Below are 18,909 nucleotides of genomic sequence, written 5' to 3'. Positions count from 1 at the left end.
GGAATATTGTCTTGCCAATGAATATGATGATATGAGTTTCTTTCCAAAACAACAAAATACTCGACTTTTGCATGCTGAATATATCACTTTCTGCAGGCTTCAGCATACGTTGTGCAGAAGTTTAGAGCATCCCTGTCGCCTTTTTGAATATGCTGTTGAGCAACACTGGTCTTTATCACTGCTGTAGGTAGCTGAGCATAAGCAGCGACTCATTATCATCATCATACTTTTCTCTCTCTCTCTCACTGTGGCACCACACAGGCTGGTGCAGCTAGGTCTGGCCTCCGAGATTGCACTGGTGCAGTCTTGGGGAAAGGGGTCGGGGAGGGGGGCATCGGTAGGGGTGAGCCACTGCTTGCGCATGGTGACAGGGCCTCAGATATTGCAGCAGTGCCTGTACAATCTTGGAAGCCACAAGTCGGCCAATCTTGGCCAATGAAATAAAAGTTGTCAGCCTCCCCATTCATACAGCGGAGCCACGCAATAGCCTGGATCAGCTGTATGGTCAGTGCATTGTGGAGGGTCTTGAATATTTCGCTATGCGTGTTCGAAAAAAGGTTTTACGCTGACTGCTGCACTGTTCTTGCTAAAATTTTGTATAACGATCGCATTTTGGTGTTGACTTCATTTAGTATAACACTTGGCGCAGTTAACTGCCTGGTTTTTTAAAGAAAAAAATGTAAACGTGCCTGCGCTTATGGGGTTACGAGCTGCTGCCGCAACAGCACAAGCATAAACTTGTGTCGCCGCTTGCCATCAGCTGCAGAAAGCAGGGTTTCAGGCAGCGCTGCCGCGTATGGCCTGCTCTTGAAACAGGTGACTTCCCTCCCTGAAACGCTTCTTTCTGCAGCTGACAGCAGGTGGTGACACAAGCTTATGCTTGCAGTGTAGTGGCAGCAGCTCGTATCCCCATAAGTGCAGGCACGTTTACATTTTTTTCTTTAAAATACCAGGCAATTAACTGTGCCAAGTGTTATACTAAATTAAGTCAACACCAAAATGCAATCGTTCTACAAAATTTGAGCAACAGTGCAGCGGTAAGTGCAAAACCTTTTTTCGAATATGCGCAGCGAAATATTCAGGACCCTGTAATGTAGTGGCATGCTGCTTGACGACTGCAAACTTTGTTCATATGGCACCTGCATTTCCAAGGGGGGAAATGTGAAAACACCTGTGTGCGCTTAGATTTAGGTGCATGTTGAAGAACCCCAGGTGGTCCAGATTTTCCGAGTCCCCCACTATGGCATGCCTCATAATCAGATCGTGGTTTTAGCACCTAAAACCCCATAATTCTAAACTTTGGCCCCATTGCAGTGCATAAGCTCCTTTTTTTTGCTGTTTCACTGGTTTTACGACCTTATGAACAAGCCAAGTAGAAAGTGGAACAGAAAAACCATCGCAATGAAATGGAAGGTAGCTATTGTAAATACAGGTCACTTTAGGTTCCGAGAAGCCATGTGTTGCGCATGCCCAAGGTTGTTTTGGTGTTTTACCAAAATTTCGACGCCTCCAAGCCCCTGCCTTTAAGTGCCTCGGTGAGGCAGTAGTGCTTGTTGCATTTATAGGGTATTGTCTCATTGCTTCAGAGCATATCGTTTGGTTTCATAGCGCATCTCACAAGTCATTGTTGTTATTTTAATACACATACATCTTTTACTACTATTTTTAGGCCCCTATACAGCCAGCTTATATTGTCATTGTCAGCCACATTACCGTTTTTCATTAATAGCATCATTGAGTACATTACACCATTCCTTGGCATTCCTTGGCCATGATTAGCCCTTGCACCTTAAAACCCCACATATTATTGTCACTGAATTTTTATTGCATATGTGGCCATGTAGCAGCTTTGCTGGCTGTGGAGTCTTCTGTGCATGTCTAAAGTTGTGCACCTCATTTGAGCATATGTTGTGGTAAAGAACAATAATGGATATAATGAAATAATCAATATAACAAAGTAATTTTGGACCCCCCTTCAACGTTGCTATAGCGACATTTTACTGTGTCCAATAATTCACATCTGCGTTCGTTATATTTAGGTTTCACTAATTTTGTGGAAGCAGTCGCTGGAAGAAAAAAAAAAAAAAAGGCATTTGTGCCACTGAGAAAGAGCAACCTGATTTGCGGTTTGCCCTTTGTTTCAACTTGAAGGCCAGTGGCAATGAAGTTTCAAAGGGAAAGAAAAGCCTAGTTTCAGACAGCGTAGATATGGAATGGCCTCCGTGCACAATTTCATGCTTGAAACATGGGTGGATACCCGATGAAAAACTAGAAATATAGACATTTTGAAACTGAAACTGAAGGAACAAGACAACACTATCGCGTCAGAAGCAACATAGAACCTGGAATATTGGAACAGCAGCACGAGTCCTCAGCATGAGCTTTGTGATTGGTTGTTGCTTGTAGCACAGCACAAATTTTAGAGGCCATGTGCAGGGATTTAGGTCATATCCGCGAACCACAAGATAGATGCATCATCTGTGTAGGTGCTTTTTAAAGGCTGGTAATAAGAAGAATAAACAATCGGAACTGACTGTTGCAAAGGAGTCGTTCACTATAACCATAACAGTATAGCGACCTGAGGTAACAGCAGCCATTGCAGAAGTTGTGAATAGCGGACCCTTCTGTCTGGTTTCGTGGCACTGCAGACAAGCATTGGGCTCATGGTTGTAGAAGTCCTGGGATCGAATTGTGTCGTGGCAATCTTTGAAAACTCTTTTTACGTTGATGCATTATTACTTTTCTAGTTTGGATTCTGTCATATTTGTTCTTTTGTCCTATGCCTCCCCGCCATGCCGGACACGGAGGGTTCCTGCCAAGGGTTGCGAAGTGACCCATTGCGTAGCCCATGGGGCGGGGGATGGGGGCTATACCTGTTGGTGCTGTTGGTGGGCTGTTGGTGCTATAGTGGCCGCAGACCAATGAATAACGATGAATTTTTATATTGTTACTGTGTGTCACAGTGAGACAGGCCAACCACTGACTAGTGAAACTCTGTGCATATAGCATCTGATGAAATAAAAATGGGCCTTCTCACTTTAGTAACTATACGGTGAGGGGGCCCATCATAATAGTGTACAGACTGTTATGATGGGCCCCCTTACTGTAGGGAGTGCCTAAACAATTACCATTCATGTAACCTTGCCAAGATTGCTTCACAAATGCATACTACAGTGCTCATTTTTGACTAAGTTAACCAAAGTGAAATTTTGTTGCAGTTGGCTTTTAATGCACGACATGCGTACATGCTTAGTCGGGGAGTGAGTCTCTGTGGTATACCTGACCGTCCTTGTTGTTGCAGCTGGGATCTACAGCTGCTGAGAGAACAGCAGCACACAGAGCGACTGAGGCGCCGGATGGAGCGGAGCGTGGAGAGGACTCCAAGCTGCCCACCCTCGTTCTGCGGGGATTTGAAGCACAGTGAGTGTTGCCTCGTCGCAGCTGCCATAATGTTGGATTAAGGGGCCCCTAAACCAAGTCAAGCTGGAAAATTAGTTGCCTAGTGGCCGGTGTGTACTAGTCTACCGTGAGCATATGGCCACAAAAACACATTGAAATAGTGTGACATAATAGCAAAGTTATTGGGGTTTGATAAACGAAAACGCAGCTGTCGCTGTTTCTCGCTCTTCTTTGCCACTCTCCCCACTGGCGCTCTCTCCCTCCTTGCTGCATATGCTCACCAACTTGACACAGTGCAGCCAAAGCAACTGGTTGTGTCCGCACCACAGAAGTAAGGCTCCTCTGTTGTCTGCCCCCATTCGCCCTTCACATGAAGCTGGCTGAATGGAGGCTTCGTAAAAGGTTCAGTCGCGCATGATGGGTGAGCCCCCCTCCATTTTTGGAACACGCAGTCGGCTTTTGTTGTGCTGGCGTGGTCGTTCTTCGATGACTGACCAGTCTGTATAGCTTTTACCTCTGGCGACATCACCTGAAGCACTCTGTTGAGGTGACATGCAAAGGAGGCCAGCAGAGGAGCGCAGGATTGTTTCTTTTCTCTTTAGAACTTTTCCTCTCATAAAACTCTTTTAAAAGTCCTGAAGGTAACTCTGGTGTTAGTGCTTGTGCGCAATGCCATATGGCTATCTTGGAATTATATCAGTGCATGGATTTTTGCTGAACATTAATTCTTCTGACTTCAAATAGTTTCATAGGTTTTTGCATTAGCATCAAGCTCACATTTAGTTGCGGATTTATTGCATGGAAAGTCTCATTCAACCTCTAATTACTACTGTTAGACGAGTTCGGGAACATTTAAAACATGTAATTATTTACCATGTAAAAAATAAGATATCTACATCGAGCAACACGCATACTTGAAAAGGCACTGGAAGGACACTCCGTTTTATTAAAGAAAGGCTATGACACTACAACATAATAAAGTTTAATTACAGAGGACAGATAAATGAACCTGCCATGTGCCTTCTCAACGAATCTGCTTGAAGTCGTAAAATTTGTGCATCACCCGTGGTTCCCATGGTGGCTGGAAGTATTGCAGTGCAAGATTTTCCTCTGGTAATCTTATCATAGGAAACACTAAAGTACCAAAGGCCATGGGTGCTTTTGGTCCTTCCGATAGCAAGGGTGGGACCGATTTTTTTTTATTGAAATGGAATCTTGAATCAAATTATGTACCTCGGGACAAGCACAGAAGCGCAAGAGGCAAGGAAGAGATGAGATCATCTCTCACCCTGTCTTTGCTTACTCTTGTTCCTTCACAATGGTATAAAGGTCCATACTGAATCAACACGTTGAGTCCTAAAACATTGTTATCAGCTTGGCTAGTTATTTGCATTGGTGGATGGACTTGACACAAAAGGATTATAAAAACTGTCCAGAATATGATATTGGCTCAATTTCTTTAACTCAATAGTTTTGAATCACTTTCATGGTAAGCACAAGATTTCTAAGTTTTTCTCAAGGTACTTCTATCACATGTGCCTCCCTTACAAGTTTTCTCAAGTTGTATTTTTGGTACCTGTTCTGATGCTGATGAAGAGTTGTGAATTTGTTAGCTGTTGTCAGTGGGATAATGCCTAAACTGTTGTCGGTGACTAGTGCTCAAATAAAATGCCTGGAGATAATTTTAGGGTATTGCAGATCTCACGTAACATAGTGCATGAGATCTGTGTATGGAAAGGGTGCATGGACAGTCAAATACAATGGTGTGGTAATTGTGTTATGCTTGTAGGTAGAAATGAAAGGTATTAAGTGTTAGTGTGCTTTGAGTATTCATTGCTCTCTTGCAGGCTTAATTAGCCTTTAATTTAGAGATCCACAGTACACAAAGGCATGCGTAAAACTTCTGAGGTACGAGAAAGGTTTCAGTCATCAAAAGTGCGTTCTTTTACCCACACTTGCTAGGTAGTATATTTGATGTGCAAGTTCATCCCATTGACTAAATTATTGTTACATATTTTATGAGAAACCTAAAAGCAATAAGTCTAGAGCAAAATTTGTTCTCTGAAACATGTAGTGCACTTACGAGTTAGTAGAACGTGCAACATTAAACTTTGTAGAAAGTTGAAGGTTACAAGATGATGTATGTTTTTACATACACTACAGAACTGGCTTCCTAGATTGCTGAACAGTTCAAGAGGAATATTCCACCTGAAGTAATGTAACTATTCTGGAGCTTCAACATGCATTCCTGATTTTTTGTTATGCTTTTCTCTCTAATGGAAATTTGATTATATTAATCAACCATTTTATGTTGTTCAGGTGACTGGGCACACTTTGTGTTTATTTTGGCTCTTTCATTTATGGTGTATATTCTCTGTACGTGGTGAAGGTCATTAGCAATGTGCACGAGCGTTCTACTGTGGCGGTGACTGAGAGCTCAAAAATGTGCTTGCTCGGTCTGTCCCTGTTTGGTTTCGTCATGCTGTGACATGTGCCATTGTCATGACATTGTTGTGGTGCCGCCTCACCCGCCACTAAATGGCAGAGAAAAACAGAACTTCACCCAATGCTGCCTGTGGGGATAGAAGTTGAGTCATGGCAGCAAGTGAGTACGAATCTAGTTGGGAGTCGCATGTGCTAACCACAGAGCCATAACTTAGTATAACTTTGCTCAACATCAACTTGTCAAATTATCATCACTTGTCGATATTTCTGGCTTTCTGTGATGGGACGTAGTGTGCATGTCGCACTTCAGGAGTCGTGGAGTCTGTGCATGTGACAGAGGCAGCAGGAGGCAGTATGCTTGTACACCGTATCTGGTGCAAGCTGCAGCAGTTGTTCACAATGCAACTGTATCAGCATTGCAGCCATGCTTAGCCTTTCTTCAGCAAAGGGCGGCTGCGTCTATCATAAATTGCATTTGCAAAAGTGTCATCTTCGTGGCTTTGCATTCATTTCGTCATTGTTGTTGTCATGCCACTTCTGTCATGGCCACGTTGTTCGCCGCCTTTGTTGCATCACTGTCATTGTCATGCTGCCTCCATCATTGCCATCGTGTCGTCTCAGTCATACAATTACTGTTGTCATGCTCGTGCTGTCACCCATAATCACAATTTCGTAGCTGTTATTATGCTGCCACCATCATTGTAATTTTGTCATTGTTGCATGCAGTTGAGGAAGTTTGTGCAGGATTGCAGCCTTGCCTGATTGGTCAAGTAATTGGTCAGGTAACTGCCATTGCAGTAAAATGTTTGAGTGGCTATGACACCTTGCTGCAGGAAAAAATGTCACGGGCTGAATTCCTGTCTACGCAGTAGCCATTTTTCAATGGAACTGAATGCAAAAAAGATTTGTATGTTAAGCATCGGGTCGGTGGTAAAGAAACACGGGAGGTTGAAAATGATCCAGATCCTTTTACAATGGTGTCTCTTATAGCCCCTGTTGTGCTTTTGAATTCCGAACTAAATTAATCGGCTAATTAACTGTATTTTCATCACAGCAAGACCACCACACATGTGTTCCAATCTTAATTTTGAAACCCTCGAGGAGTGTGTGTTGCAGACAGGGTTCTCACTGAAAGCGCCTTTCGTCGTAAATGCTTATGCTTGATGGCCAACTCACGAGCACTCGCATTGCATGGCCAGGCTTTGGCAGTACAAGGGAAAACAGCCAACGCAACACATTTTCACAAGTAACAGTGTGTATTGGAAGTCGGGAGACCTCGCCGAGATGCATGCCGGTGGCGACCGAAACATTTGCCTGATTTGTACAGCAAAGAATGCTAGAGAACAACAAAAGAGAAAAACGAATTGCTCGTCCGAGGTCCTTCCGATGTGTCCGGCAGTCTTCTCCCCTGGTACTCGATGGGCCACATTAATTTCGGCTGTCCTACCTTGGTCTTTCGCTGCGGTCAACTTTGGTGACTGGTTTCCAGGAGAGTCGCTCCACCAGTGCGTGTGGCAGCTTTTGGGATCCTCACACAGGAAGAGAGGAGGAATGTCTGCTCCTGCTTATTTCTGCAGTGTGCTCAAGAGTGTAGGGAAACGTGAAATTCCGTGGTTCCCCCAGTGTGATCAACAAGTATTGTGGCTTCAGGTACAGTGTGGGCATTGTTGAATACGTAACGAGCATCTTCATGTCGAAGGCCAGTGTGTTCCTCTGAACTTTCTGTGGGTGCGCATCCATGTGTGTGTGGCTGAGTGTGTGCGTCTCGTGCCTGCAGTTGGATACATCGAGGTCGTGGAGAGTCTGCCAGTGGTGGCCTTTGGTCAGCCCATACCCGAGCTGCAGCCTGCGTGAGTGCTTCATTATTCGTTTGGGCTGTGGTGGGATAATGTGTGTTCTGGGTGGTGGCCAGCCGCATATTTTGATGTGAATGACGGTGACGTGCAAGCTGGGTTCTGGCGAGCTGCTGTGCCGTCATCCAGTGTACAAACTTCCAAAAGGATAGGTGTTGCATTGCTTGGGTTTCTGTTTAAATTTTGGGTTGAACCTTTCACCCTGAAACACCAGCTAGCTGTGATCTTCTCTTCTCACATTTCTTGAGTGTGAAATTCTTCAGTTGTCAATGACCAAACAAAGGAAAGACCCCCCCCCCCCCATGCACACACACACTGACAGCAAAGGAACCAGCTTATGATTATAGCTCCCTACACACAGTATTGGTTGGAGTGATCTAATGTAGATAGGATATAGATTGCTGTAATTGCTGTTCGGGATTTTGGCAGCACACTAAATAAGGGTTTCTAGGTGTAGCCGCAGACTAAAAATCGCTCTGTTGCCAGAATTTCCATGGCATCTTAATGGATTTTGTGGCCTTTGTAAGTTCAACGATTGTTTAGTTTGACATGACTTTATTCATAGAAACAAGTGGTACAAAGTGCCAAGGCATTAGGAAAAAAGTTGCTACAGAAGCAACTTGACTGGTCCTAATAACCAGAAGGTCCTAAAGGCAGCAGACAGCAAGGAGCGAGAAAAAAAAAAAAAGAAGAAAAATGAAAGGAAAAGAGGAACAACGAAAATGGAGAAAGGAAAGAGTAATGGCATGTAGTACATAGATCTCACTTAAACAATTTGCTTCACACATGAAACAGCTCAGGAAAAACAAACAATATAGATATATAGATACACAAAACTCTTAAGAAAAACATTAGGTACATGGTTAAACCCAATTAATTCTTGGGGCAATAGAAATTATACAGGTCTCTGCCAGAACAATTTCGTACATCGATGGACTCAGATCTGAGATTATTCAGCAGAGTGGGGAGAGTGTAACAAGTCGTTTGGTTACCATAGGTTGAACGCACATGCGGCACATGCCAGTATTCCGGGGACCTAGTGTTATAACATGGGATGTTGTGTTTTAATCTAGCCAGAGATGAAACAAGGCTTAAGTTCTGTTTGGTTTCATTTAGGTATCCAAGAGCAAGGCGGTAGTTAAACATATCACTGGCTTTAAGTAGCTGAAGTTTTTTAAATAGGGGCTCAGATGGCACTTTTTGACATGTGACCTTTCCTTTTTGACTAAAAAATTTTATGCTCTATTTTTTCCTTGCCAACTGTTGACTACATTGTCAAATTTCTAAGCCTGCCTGCTTTATTTTTCTCACTTGCTTTTTGTCGTGGGCAGATGCTACCCATAGTGGAATAGTGGTGCATTCTTTACAACAGCCTAGAATTTACCTTACTAAGCAGCAGTGAATTGTGTTAGATATGCAACATGTATCTTTAATTCACTTCACTTTGAGCCTTTGGTTGGCATGTAGCCTTTTCTTTCAGTGTACTGTATTGGCTGCATAAAAAAAAAAAAATGTCTGACACAACACATGCACAACTTCTCTCTGTATGACATCGTTGTGTCATAATCACCTGTGAGGTTGCGAAACATTTTTTTTTTTACTGTGACAGTAGAGAAGTACTTGAAACTCGGTTTGCTTTGTCTGTCCATTCGTTCTGTTATTATGACAACATGTTTTGTTGTTTTCGAAGTTATTTTGTTGTTACTGGCCACTGCATCATCCCCGGCTTTGCTATTGCTATAGCACGAAGAGAAGGAAAACTTTACCCGCTGTGGTTGCTCAGTGGCTATGGTGTTGGGCTGCTGAGCACGAGGTCGCCGGATCGAATCCCAACCACCGCGGCTGCATTTCGTTGCGGGTGAAATGCAAAAACACCCATGTACTTAGATTTAGGTGCACGTTAAAGAACCCCAGGTGGTCTAAACTTTTGGAGTCCTCCACTACGGTGTGCCTCATAATCAGAAAGTGGTTTTGGCATGTAAAACCCCGTAATTTAAAAGAAAGAAAACTTTGTTCCCGACCACCACTGAGAATCCTGTGCCAGTGAAGCAGTGTGCATTTGGGAGTCGGGCGCACTGACAAAGCACTGCACTGTAGCACATCAACAGCACTAGGCAACTACTGCAATGTTTTGATCTCCACGTAGACCCTGAGTCCAGACTGAGCAGTACTGTAAGAATGAGGGCAGTATTATGTGCATAACCTAGAAGTTGTTTTTGACAAGGCTGTGTTTGGCATTCAGTTATCTGTTGTCATGCTCGTCAAAATGACAGGGGCACAAGGGAGGAAGTGCATGTAACAGTGATAAGCCTCCAACATGGCACAACCCACAATAGAGGATGCACCAAGAATAAGGTGTTTGGCGGAAAGCCATGTCAAAAGCATGGACAGAGATAGAGCTTTATTATACAGTAGCTCACAGGATCCACAGCTGCCAAGTGCCTGACATAGCAGTGCAAATGTGCAGGTGAAAAAAAAAAAAATTGCTTCACTCTTGGAGGTGCACGTGCATCATTTTGCTCGTGACATCAGTTGAAGCTTTAGCCTCACAGTTGATTAATCCTTGGCCAAGATCTTCGAGATGACTCACTGAGCCTGAAATACAGGAAGCCGTTTACACAGCAAATGGCGCATCTCTGGTGGTTTAAACGTCGATTTACAAAAATGCAGAAGTTAAAAAATGGTGTATGGAAGTTTTATACTCGAAGGCAATCTCAAATGCCAAGCTGCCTGTGTTTGTATGTATAGAAGACAGTTTATCTCCTATGGCAATTCTTCAAGCAATCGTTTCAGTCTGTTTCATGTGGCTCTCTCATGCGACCACATGATCGTCATCACTGGCAATCATCTTTGCAGGTTTCACATAAGTGGCGTGCTGCCATGAGGATGATGCAGAGGAACACATAAATTTATACACGTGGCATCTTTGTGCATCAATTAACATGCATTTCTCCATTGTGCTTGTCCGGCCATGCAGTTTTAAAATTTGTGCCAAATAAGAAACCTTTATGGTTGTTTGGAAGTGCGCACACGCACAACGAAGATGAACAAGACACAATGAGCGCATTTGTTTGGTTCTTCTTCGTTGCATGTGTTTGCACTTCCAGACAACCATGTACAGTGCTCACGGAATGAAACGCGACGTGGTGTGTTCAGGAATTCGCAGTGCAGGGAACAAAATAATATATTGAAAAAACTAATATTTATGGTACAACCAAATAAAAAAATACTCGCATAATATGAAGTAATCAAGTACACATAGAGTACACTTTACCAAGCAGACAATGTCCACGAATAAGTACCTAATTATACCATTTGCTACCAAACATTATTTCATGTTGATTAGTACATTCTTAAAATGAGTGGGGTCACTGATGCTTACTAATGACGTAGGTAGATTCCAGTCGATTGAAGATTGAATGCAGGTGCACTCGTTGCGATACCTATTAATTGTGCTTGAGTGCTCCAACAAAGAAATGCTTTCTTTTCTTTAAAGTGGGGGCATGTGTACTGGACAACAGCATGAATATAGTCTTTTGTTGTCCTTGCTTTATTTTGATCTGTCTTATAGTACATACCGCATGTTAATTTTTTTTTTGAGCACATTTTTACAAATCGGCCTGCAACAGATAGCACTCTTCCACATTTTCAAGTGGATTTCTGGAAAATGCAGCATTTACCTGCATGACAAATAACAGTTCTGAGGTAGTCGATAGAAAGGTTCAGTAATGAATAGGAGCATTTCGATAGTGAATGTATTCCGAATTGAACCGGAATATTAACAAAAGAAAGATTTCGAACTTCTGATAAAATATAGAATGTTTTTGTATATTTCTTAGACAAAGTGAAACAAAGTAAACAGGTTACGCTGGAGTACATTTAAGTGAGAAAGTGAAGGCTTATTCACATTATTGAATAAGTGCGATGACCTGCTGTGGCTGCTTAGCGGTTATGGCATGGTGCTGCTCAGCACGAGGTCATGGTTTCGAATCCTAGGCATGGCGATCGCTCTTCAATGAGGGCAAAATGCAGAAAAAAAAAAGCCGGTGTGTTGTGCTTTGGATGCACATTAAGGAAACCCCAGGTGGTCGTAGGATGCGTGTTCTAAAATTGTACGGTAAGGAAACATGGGAACAGCATGTCAGTGGTTGCTGAAGGAGCAAAGCATCATACTGCAGCACTACACATCATTTTAAAGGGACACGGATGGGGTGAAATCACCCAAATAATATCTGCAAATAACTGAAGATTGAGCAGAAATTAGCTGGAAGTTTCAATTTCAATTCAATTTCAATTCAAAATTTTGTATATTTGCACACTCCTACTAATCTGCCTCGGGAGTCCGGTGACTATGGCGTTGCACGAAATGGGATAGCATTTTTATTCCAAAATTGTTTAGGTGAAAGGAGACTCCTTTCCAAGCTCTTCAGTGAGTTCCCACTTGCTTTGGCTTGGCTACGCTTTGTCATCCAACACATTGAGAAGTTCATTATCGTTGGATCATAAAAAATATACGAGCCACAAGTGGTCGTGCATTCTAGAAGTGGTGTGATCTTGGGAAGAATTCAGAAAGCGAACCATTTTGTTGTCCTTGAGTGCTCGATCGGAATTGTATTCCATCAGCAAAAGTCCCATTCTGACCAATCATGCGAAAGGTTTGCCTTCCGAACCATTGCAAGATAGCACCACAAGTGCTGCTGCCTTGCTTTTGGCAGCGTTTTACTTCGCAGCGTGCCTCTCGAGTCGTTGTTAAGGTGGCGTTGCCACACCTGAGAAAGTGAACAGCCGATTTGGCACCACAGGGCAGGCATTTTGGGACAACTTGAGGTCCAAGAGAGGCCAAAGCGGGACAAAACACCGTCCCATGTGCTAGCCGTGAGACAGCAGGGCCACTGCAGTAAGAGTGGGACGTTTCGTGCCTAAATCAGGACGTCTGCTCACATTAGGCACATGTTGCAAATGCACTGTTGAAGCTGAGCAGTATGGGAGTTGCATATGCAACTCCAACAGAAATCCTAAAACTAGCACCACGTTCTAGACTCCTGTCCTCAAAATCTGCTAAAAATGCATTGGCATTTCTGTTATGGTCATCCTGGACAGTTAGACAGTCTTTTTGGACACTTAGCTCCATAGAATGCCAGTGTAGTATTTCATGGCATATTTCGAGAACGAATATGTCAGAAGTGGTGATATTCTTCAGATATTTATGCAGACATGACTTGACTACTGCTTGGCTTCAGTTTTGCACTTTCAATATATGCCCTAGAGTGATTGGTAAAAAGAGGGGTCACTAGTGAATATTTTTAATTAGCCACATGGACATTGTGATGCAAGCAATGTATTCCTTTTCGTATGATCCAACTCAGCATGGTGAATGGCACTATTACATGCTCCATACGATTTTCTAAAAATCTGTTCGCTATAAGTAAAAATAAAAAATCAGCCACTCATCGCCTTGGCAGTAAACCACACCAGGTGGAAGTTTGCATTCTACCTTGCATGTTTCTTGTGTGTTGGTTTCTGATGTTGCACAAAAGTAATGTATCTTGCGAGTTTTGTCAAGCCAGCTTATCCCTTCTGCTTTCGGGTCGTGCAGGGAGTTTTCGTTGCCTTGGGTGAAGTACTCCTCCCGCCATGGCGAATCTTCGACGGCAGGCGAGAGAATGGCAGCGAAAAAGCAGCGTAAGAGCATGCAACCAAAGGGACCGTGGCGATAGCTGCAAGAAGCAAAAACAACGTGAGTACTGTTTCGCTTGTCTTCAAGCGCACTACCTTGTGCGAGTAGCTTAAACAGAGAAAGAAAACATTGAGCTAGAAGTGCCAGAGGATGATTGTCATGTCAAGAGATAGCTTCCTGCAGACCTGCTGAGATATGCTGCTGGAACACTTATTGGTTAGCGATACCGGTTAATGCTAGGGCATGTGTGGGTACGGTGACCCTTGGATGGGTTGCAGTGCACTTGGCAGGTAGTTATTAACAGGACGAAAGGAGCGTTGATGTACGTTAATTTTTCTTGCTCCTCTGGCTACAAAGTCGGACCTTGTTTTGACGAAACGAGTATAGCTAATATATAATACAGCTAATACATAACACACCCAACATGCTGCATACTGGTTGAGAGCTTGTATAGTGCTACACCGGAATGAAATACAAGCAGCAAAGTGCTTGGGCTGTGGTACACGGAGAAAGGATGGTTCAGTACGTCCTATGCCATTTCACTATGCCCAGTATAATATGCCACACACGCAGGAGTCTTTTTCACATGATTAGTATGTATTTTATAATACTCTGTTTTGTCTTCCACTGACTTCATCCTTCGTCATTGGCTCGTTTATTATCGTCAGGATCACCCACTCAGCATAATGAATATAAAGAATGGAGAATGAGATGGAATTGCTCGAAAATACAACCTCTGCACTCGCGATCTCAGCCACTGTTTATCAGCATTTCGTTAATTTGCCAGTGCAGGACTGCAAAGATCTAATGTGTTTACGGATTTGTGGCTGGATACCAGAACTGAAACATGGGCATTTGTAAGAATTCATACTTAGAGTGCAAAAAATGAAGACGCAAGGAGGAAAACCAGACAGGACAACTAAAAACCTAGAGTGCACTGCTAAAGCACTGTGGAAGTCTGCTTCCTGCCGCATCTTTGTCAGTGCCATGACTACTTTCTCTGATGCAGCCATCAAACTTGTGTTACGCATGAAAAAGTGTAACAACAGGTCCAGTCTGTTAAATGAGCCCACTGGCAAACTGCTGCGAACTTCTGATTTCATACAACACTCGTTGCTGCGTAGTGCTCAGCGATTAAACAGTATGCTCGTAGCACATGGCTTCCAGCTCATCTTGCTGTGCCACTGGCGTACGCTGTGGAAACGGCTGATTCACTCTGGTATGCATCGATGGCAAGCGTGTTTGCGGTGCACAATAACAGCATCTTCTTACCCTCTAGCACTTGCCGGTGGCACAAGTACTGACCGCTGTGCAGTCCGAGTATCGAGTTTGAAGCACTGAGCACTGTATGCGAGTGGACAATCATCACTCGCCACGAACCTTGAGCGCACCTTAATGATCACATAATGTTGTTCAAAGAAAAAGCTATGCTTACACTGTTGGCTAATCTGCCTAGCAGTGTTGTAGTGTTTCACACTCCTGAGCAAAAGTTTGTACACCAGTGGTACCTACAAAAACGTCTTCTTTGCAGCCTGGGCAAGGTGGATGGTACACCCTATGTGGGTGTGTTCAATGCAGTACAGTAGACTTCCATTAATTAGCTTCTGGTTAATTCAATATTTCCATTAATTTGATCTCGACCGAAGTTACCAGCAGGTGCCCTTGAATTTCTGTGGGCCCAAATTTTCATTTTGATGATAAAATTGGCATTCACCGCATAATTCATTTAATTTCAAACTTTACCAGTCAGTGTGCACATGTCTGACCCCTGTGGTGAGCCCAATAGCGACCTTTTTATTAGCAGTGTTTGTCTCGGTGGAGCTTAGGGGACAGTGAATCTGTTGAACACATGGCATCTCCAGTTGCCCTAAGATTTTCAGGCTATGGGATTAGCTCACAATGTCTGATTACGGTATGTACCCGATTCTAAGGGGTGCCTTTTTTTCCCACAAAAATTGGGCCACAAATTGCCTGGGCAGTGCTTTCAGATAAAAGACCAAAACTGTGTGCTGTTCATGTACTTTACTGCATAGCATAGATGCACTGCGGTAAAGCTGACTTTAAGGGACAGCGCGGTGAACTTTACCTAAAGGGACCCTGAAACGATTTTGACGATTATCTACGAACGTGCTGAGTCGTTAGAGTAGGTCCTTCTTATCATTAATTGACACACCTAAGTGCTCCGCGTAAACCGTGTAATTTATTATAAGGTTTTAAAAATGCACATCGCTGCCAATTGCAGCACACTGCTCGGCGGAATTTTAAGCCGCCCCTACCCATATGACAAATTAGCTATCCGATTGGCTGACCACGGCGCGTGATCGATAATTTTTCCAACTTTGTGGTAAACAAATGATGTTAGTAATAGTTGGGATGTTAGTTCATTTGTTTTTATAAAAAGAAAGCAACATAAAGAGAATGCACAAGAACAATTTTTCAGTACACTTAAGCACTTCCGGCACACAGCAAGTGTCGTCAGCTTGTGTTACAACGTACTCGATTTTGACGAGAGCTCCGCGGTCAGAGTCGGTCTCAGTCTTTTCGCGAGCACTATGATTTGACTTTGTTGCCTTGTGTACTGCAAAGGTAGCAACTGGTAATATGTCAAGCTGCGACATCGTGTCCCTCTGCAAGGCAGCATACGAGCGAACTGGCTGCTGCGCATCGGACTGCCGCTATCCGATCGGTGCCAGGATTTGCGCGTTTGTGTCCGTCACTTTACACCTGAAGATTACTAACGCAATAGCTTTTCGCGAGTCCGGTATTAGGGCAAACGCAAGCGCAAGGGGACAGGGTCTGGCCGCCTGACTGTGCCGTAACGGGATAAGTAGAAGCGCAAATGTGAATGATCTGCATGGTGCAGCCACCTGGTGGCACAGAGCTCAACCATACACAGCAGCAATAACGAAGTGTATTCTTCTTTACTGCTGGTGTGTATTTTTCGCAGGAGTGTAATCAACACGTTGTTTTTATAAATGTTTAAAATGTTTTACACTTCGTTAGAGCAATATTAGCGCTTTGCGTGGCTGGTTAAGTGCTGCGCCAACAAGTGGCTGGACCATGCAGACCGATCAGGCCACTCACCTACGTTTACGTTAAAGTTCCTTCATCAACTTGAGTTTATGCCTCCAGCCATTTGCCGAAATGACCAGCTTACCTGTGGTTACCGGAATACCAGACACGTTCGGCGCTACAGCAGAATGCTCGCAATGCACGCTGCTTCGATAGCTCTCGCTTGAGGTCGACGGCCAAGCGGCTAGTGGAGAGGTTTCGCGCGGGCGAGGTCGGGCTCCAAAACAACCGGAAGTTGACGATGTGACGTCGCATCGTGATGCAGAACCACTGAAGGCGGAGCTTAGCCCCGACCGCTCGGAGAACGAGTTGAGGAGGAAAAGCATGGCTAGGGAGGAGGGTAACTTCTAATCGCTTGTAGCTCCATAAATACGTAACGCTTCACTTAAATTGTGGTGCGAATGTTCTACTTAAGCTGTACCCTACGCGTCTACAAAATTTGCCCCTACCGTTTCAGGGGCCCTTTGAGGAAACCAGCTGTCGTTGTTCAACACATATTAGACCCTTGCCCATTTTTCTAGCTAAAAATATTGTGCACCTTAGATTTCTATTCTGTTTAGGGGCTTTTAAGTCATTTCTATGTTAGTTTCCTATATGGACACCCAGAAAGTGGGTGAGGGTTTTATTTCGAGGCATGTTAGTATCGGGCAAGTACAGCCAGATGGATTGGCCTCATGCCTTGGAATTTTTTATGCACTTTGTTTAATTCGACCATTCGGATAATTCATTCACTGTTGTCGGTCCCAACAAGATAGAATGAATGGAAGTCAACTGTATATTGGATGAATTTTCTAGAAGAAATTGTAATTGCTTGCTAATGCTGTGGTCTCTGAAGTTTTCTTGCAAGTTTACATTCGAAGCTTCATGTAATAAATTATTAGACATAACGAAGTATGTGCAATGTATTTCTCACTGATATTACTGCATAGCAAATGTATGCTTGTGATGAAAGTGGGATATAAATAAGGTACTCTCATATCAGATGTGGCTTCGGTTTATTGAAGTTCTAACGTATGAAAAATTGTAACTGTGTGTCTGAGAATGCGACATTGGTGCGCCCGCCTTGCAGGCTCCTGAACATTCGCCACAAGGACTGCGGCGTGAGCTCTGCTCAGGACTGAGCCCCTGGGCACTGAGTGCCAGCTCCGACCGGGTGATGGAAGACCCGTCACCGAGGCGCCACAACAGTCGCCGGTCTTGCTGCAGGACACGGTCGCCTGACCACGAAACTCTCAGCCCCGGGCCCTGCGCGCCACGAACATCATTGACGCGCATGTGCGTTTCCCGCTGCCCGTGAGGAAAAATGAAGTGGAGAGAGAGAGTGTGAACACAGTGGCAATGCCACGCTAAATAAAAACAGACCCACATGCATGGCTTGACGCGTGCCGACGCCGCTTCGTCTGGTGGGGAGGGGGGGGTGATAAAAGACGAAAGAAATATCTCAGGAGACGCCAAGGTGCCAGAAAGCCCGATCGGTTTGATTCTGGCATCTTGCGTTTTGTGTGTGTGGATGTTCTGTGATGGCATGGTGCTCGCTGCAGTCGAGCTGCTCGAAGACGCTTCCAGCATCTCGGTTGTGCGAGCGTGAGTGGGTAGCCAAGATGCTGGAACGTGATGCTTGTTCCAGCACCTTTGTTTCTCGGGATGTTACCTGGACAGAGTGAGTGGCTCGCCCGAACCAAGATGTTGGAATGCTGCCACTTCCTACATCTTGGTTCACGCGACCACGTTGCGAGTATTTTGCATGTGTTGCAGTGGCTACTGCCTGCTTCGATAAATGTGATGCAAGGACAGCAAACCATTATCAGTGCTTACAGTGACCAAGAGCAGAGGCATAGGGATGCGAACGAAATTCCAAGGCCTTAACTGTTGGCCAGCATGATAGAACTTTTGTGCATGCTCTCCGGCAGCGCAGCATGGTGCGCCATGTACATAGCGAGTGTAATCAGTGACGCACATTGTACTTGGAAGTGCAGAGCAGCTTGTGGTCCCTTAGTGTGCCAATAAATGGGAATTCTTGCGATTGGCCTTATTGTGCAAACTCGCTGGTCATGGGTTTCTTGCAAGACTTGCAGATCCACACTTGGTGGGGAGGTTGGACCGTGCCTGGTTTCAAGCGCTAGGTTGGGTGCTTTATTTCAAAGGTAGAGGTAGGTGCCACAGGAACCCTGTCCATTTGTTCCATTGAGATTGATTGCTGCTGCTCGAGTTTGTAGAGGTTGCACTCTTAAAAGCTGTACGCGCTTTTGGCCATAACTTTGTTCCACAACAGTGAGCCGTCAGTCTCGTCTGCCTTTCTTTCGCATAATGCTGCATGCCCACTATGAGTAACGCCATCGGCGTCTCGGCGAGCTGTAGCATTTCTGGCATGAAAGTAGCAGGCACAGAGTGTGAAGTTCGCACACACGATTGAGGACGACCATCGGTGTAGGGCAGGTTTCAACCGTGCAGAGTGTTGGTGTC

At 44.3% G+C, this 18,909-nt stretch overlaps 1 protein-coding gene across 2 annotated transcripts in view; it reads left to right on the top strand.

Annotated features, from left to right (window-relative positions):
* The window catches only part of LOC135913222 (male-specific lethal 1 homolog), a 113,386-nt gene extending 94,919 nt beyond the window's left edge, over window positions 1–18,467 (top strand). For both annotated transcript variants that reach the window (XM_065445830.1, XM_065445837.2), the window contains exons 6-9: window positions 3,302–3,420; window positions 7,622–7,694; window positions 13,294–13,434; window positions 17,516–18,467. In XM_065445830.1, coding sequence (XP_065301902.1) covers window positions 3,302–3,420; window positions 7,622–7,694; window positions 13,294–13,414 — 313 coding nt within the window. In that variant the 3' untranslated portion in view covers window positions 13,415–13,434; window positions 17,516–18,467. The remainder of the gene's footprint in view (window positions 1–3,301; window positions 3,421–7,621; window positions 7,695–13,293; window positions 13,435–17,515) is intronic.
* Window positions 18,468–18,909: the final 442 nt, after the last annotated feature.

Source organism: Dermacentor albipictus, chromosome 1, assembly GCF_038994185.2.
Source record: "Dermacentor albipictus isolate Rhodes 1998 colony chromosome 1, USDA_Dalb.pri_finalv2, whole genome shotgun sequence".
Lineage (NCBI taxonomy): Eukaryota > Metazoa > Arthropoda > Arachnida > Ixodida > Ixodidae > Dermacentor > Dermacentor albipictus.
This window is presented reverse-complemented; position numbering and strand designations above follow the sequence as displayed.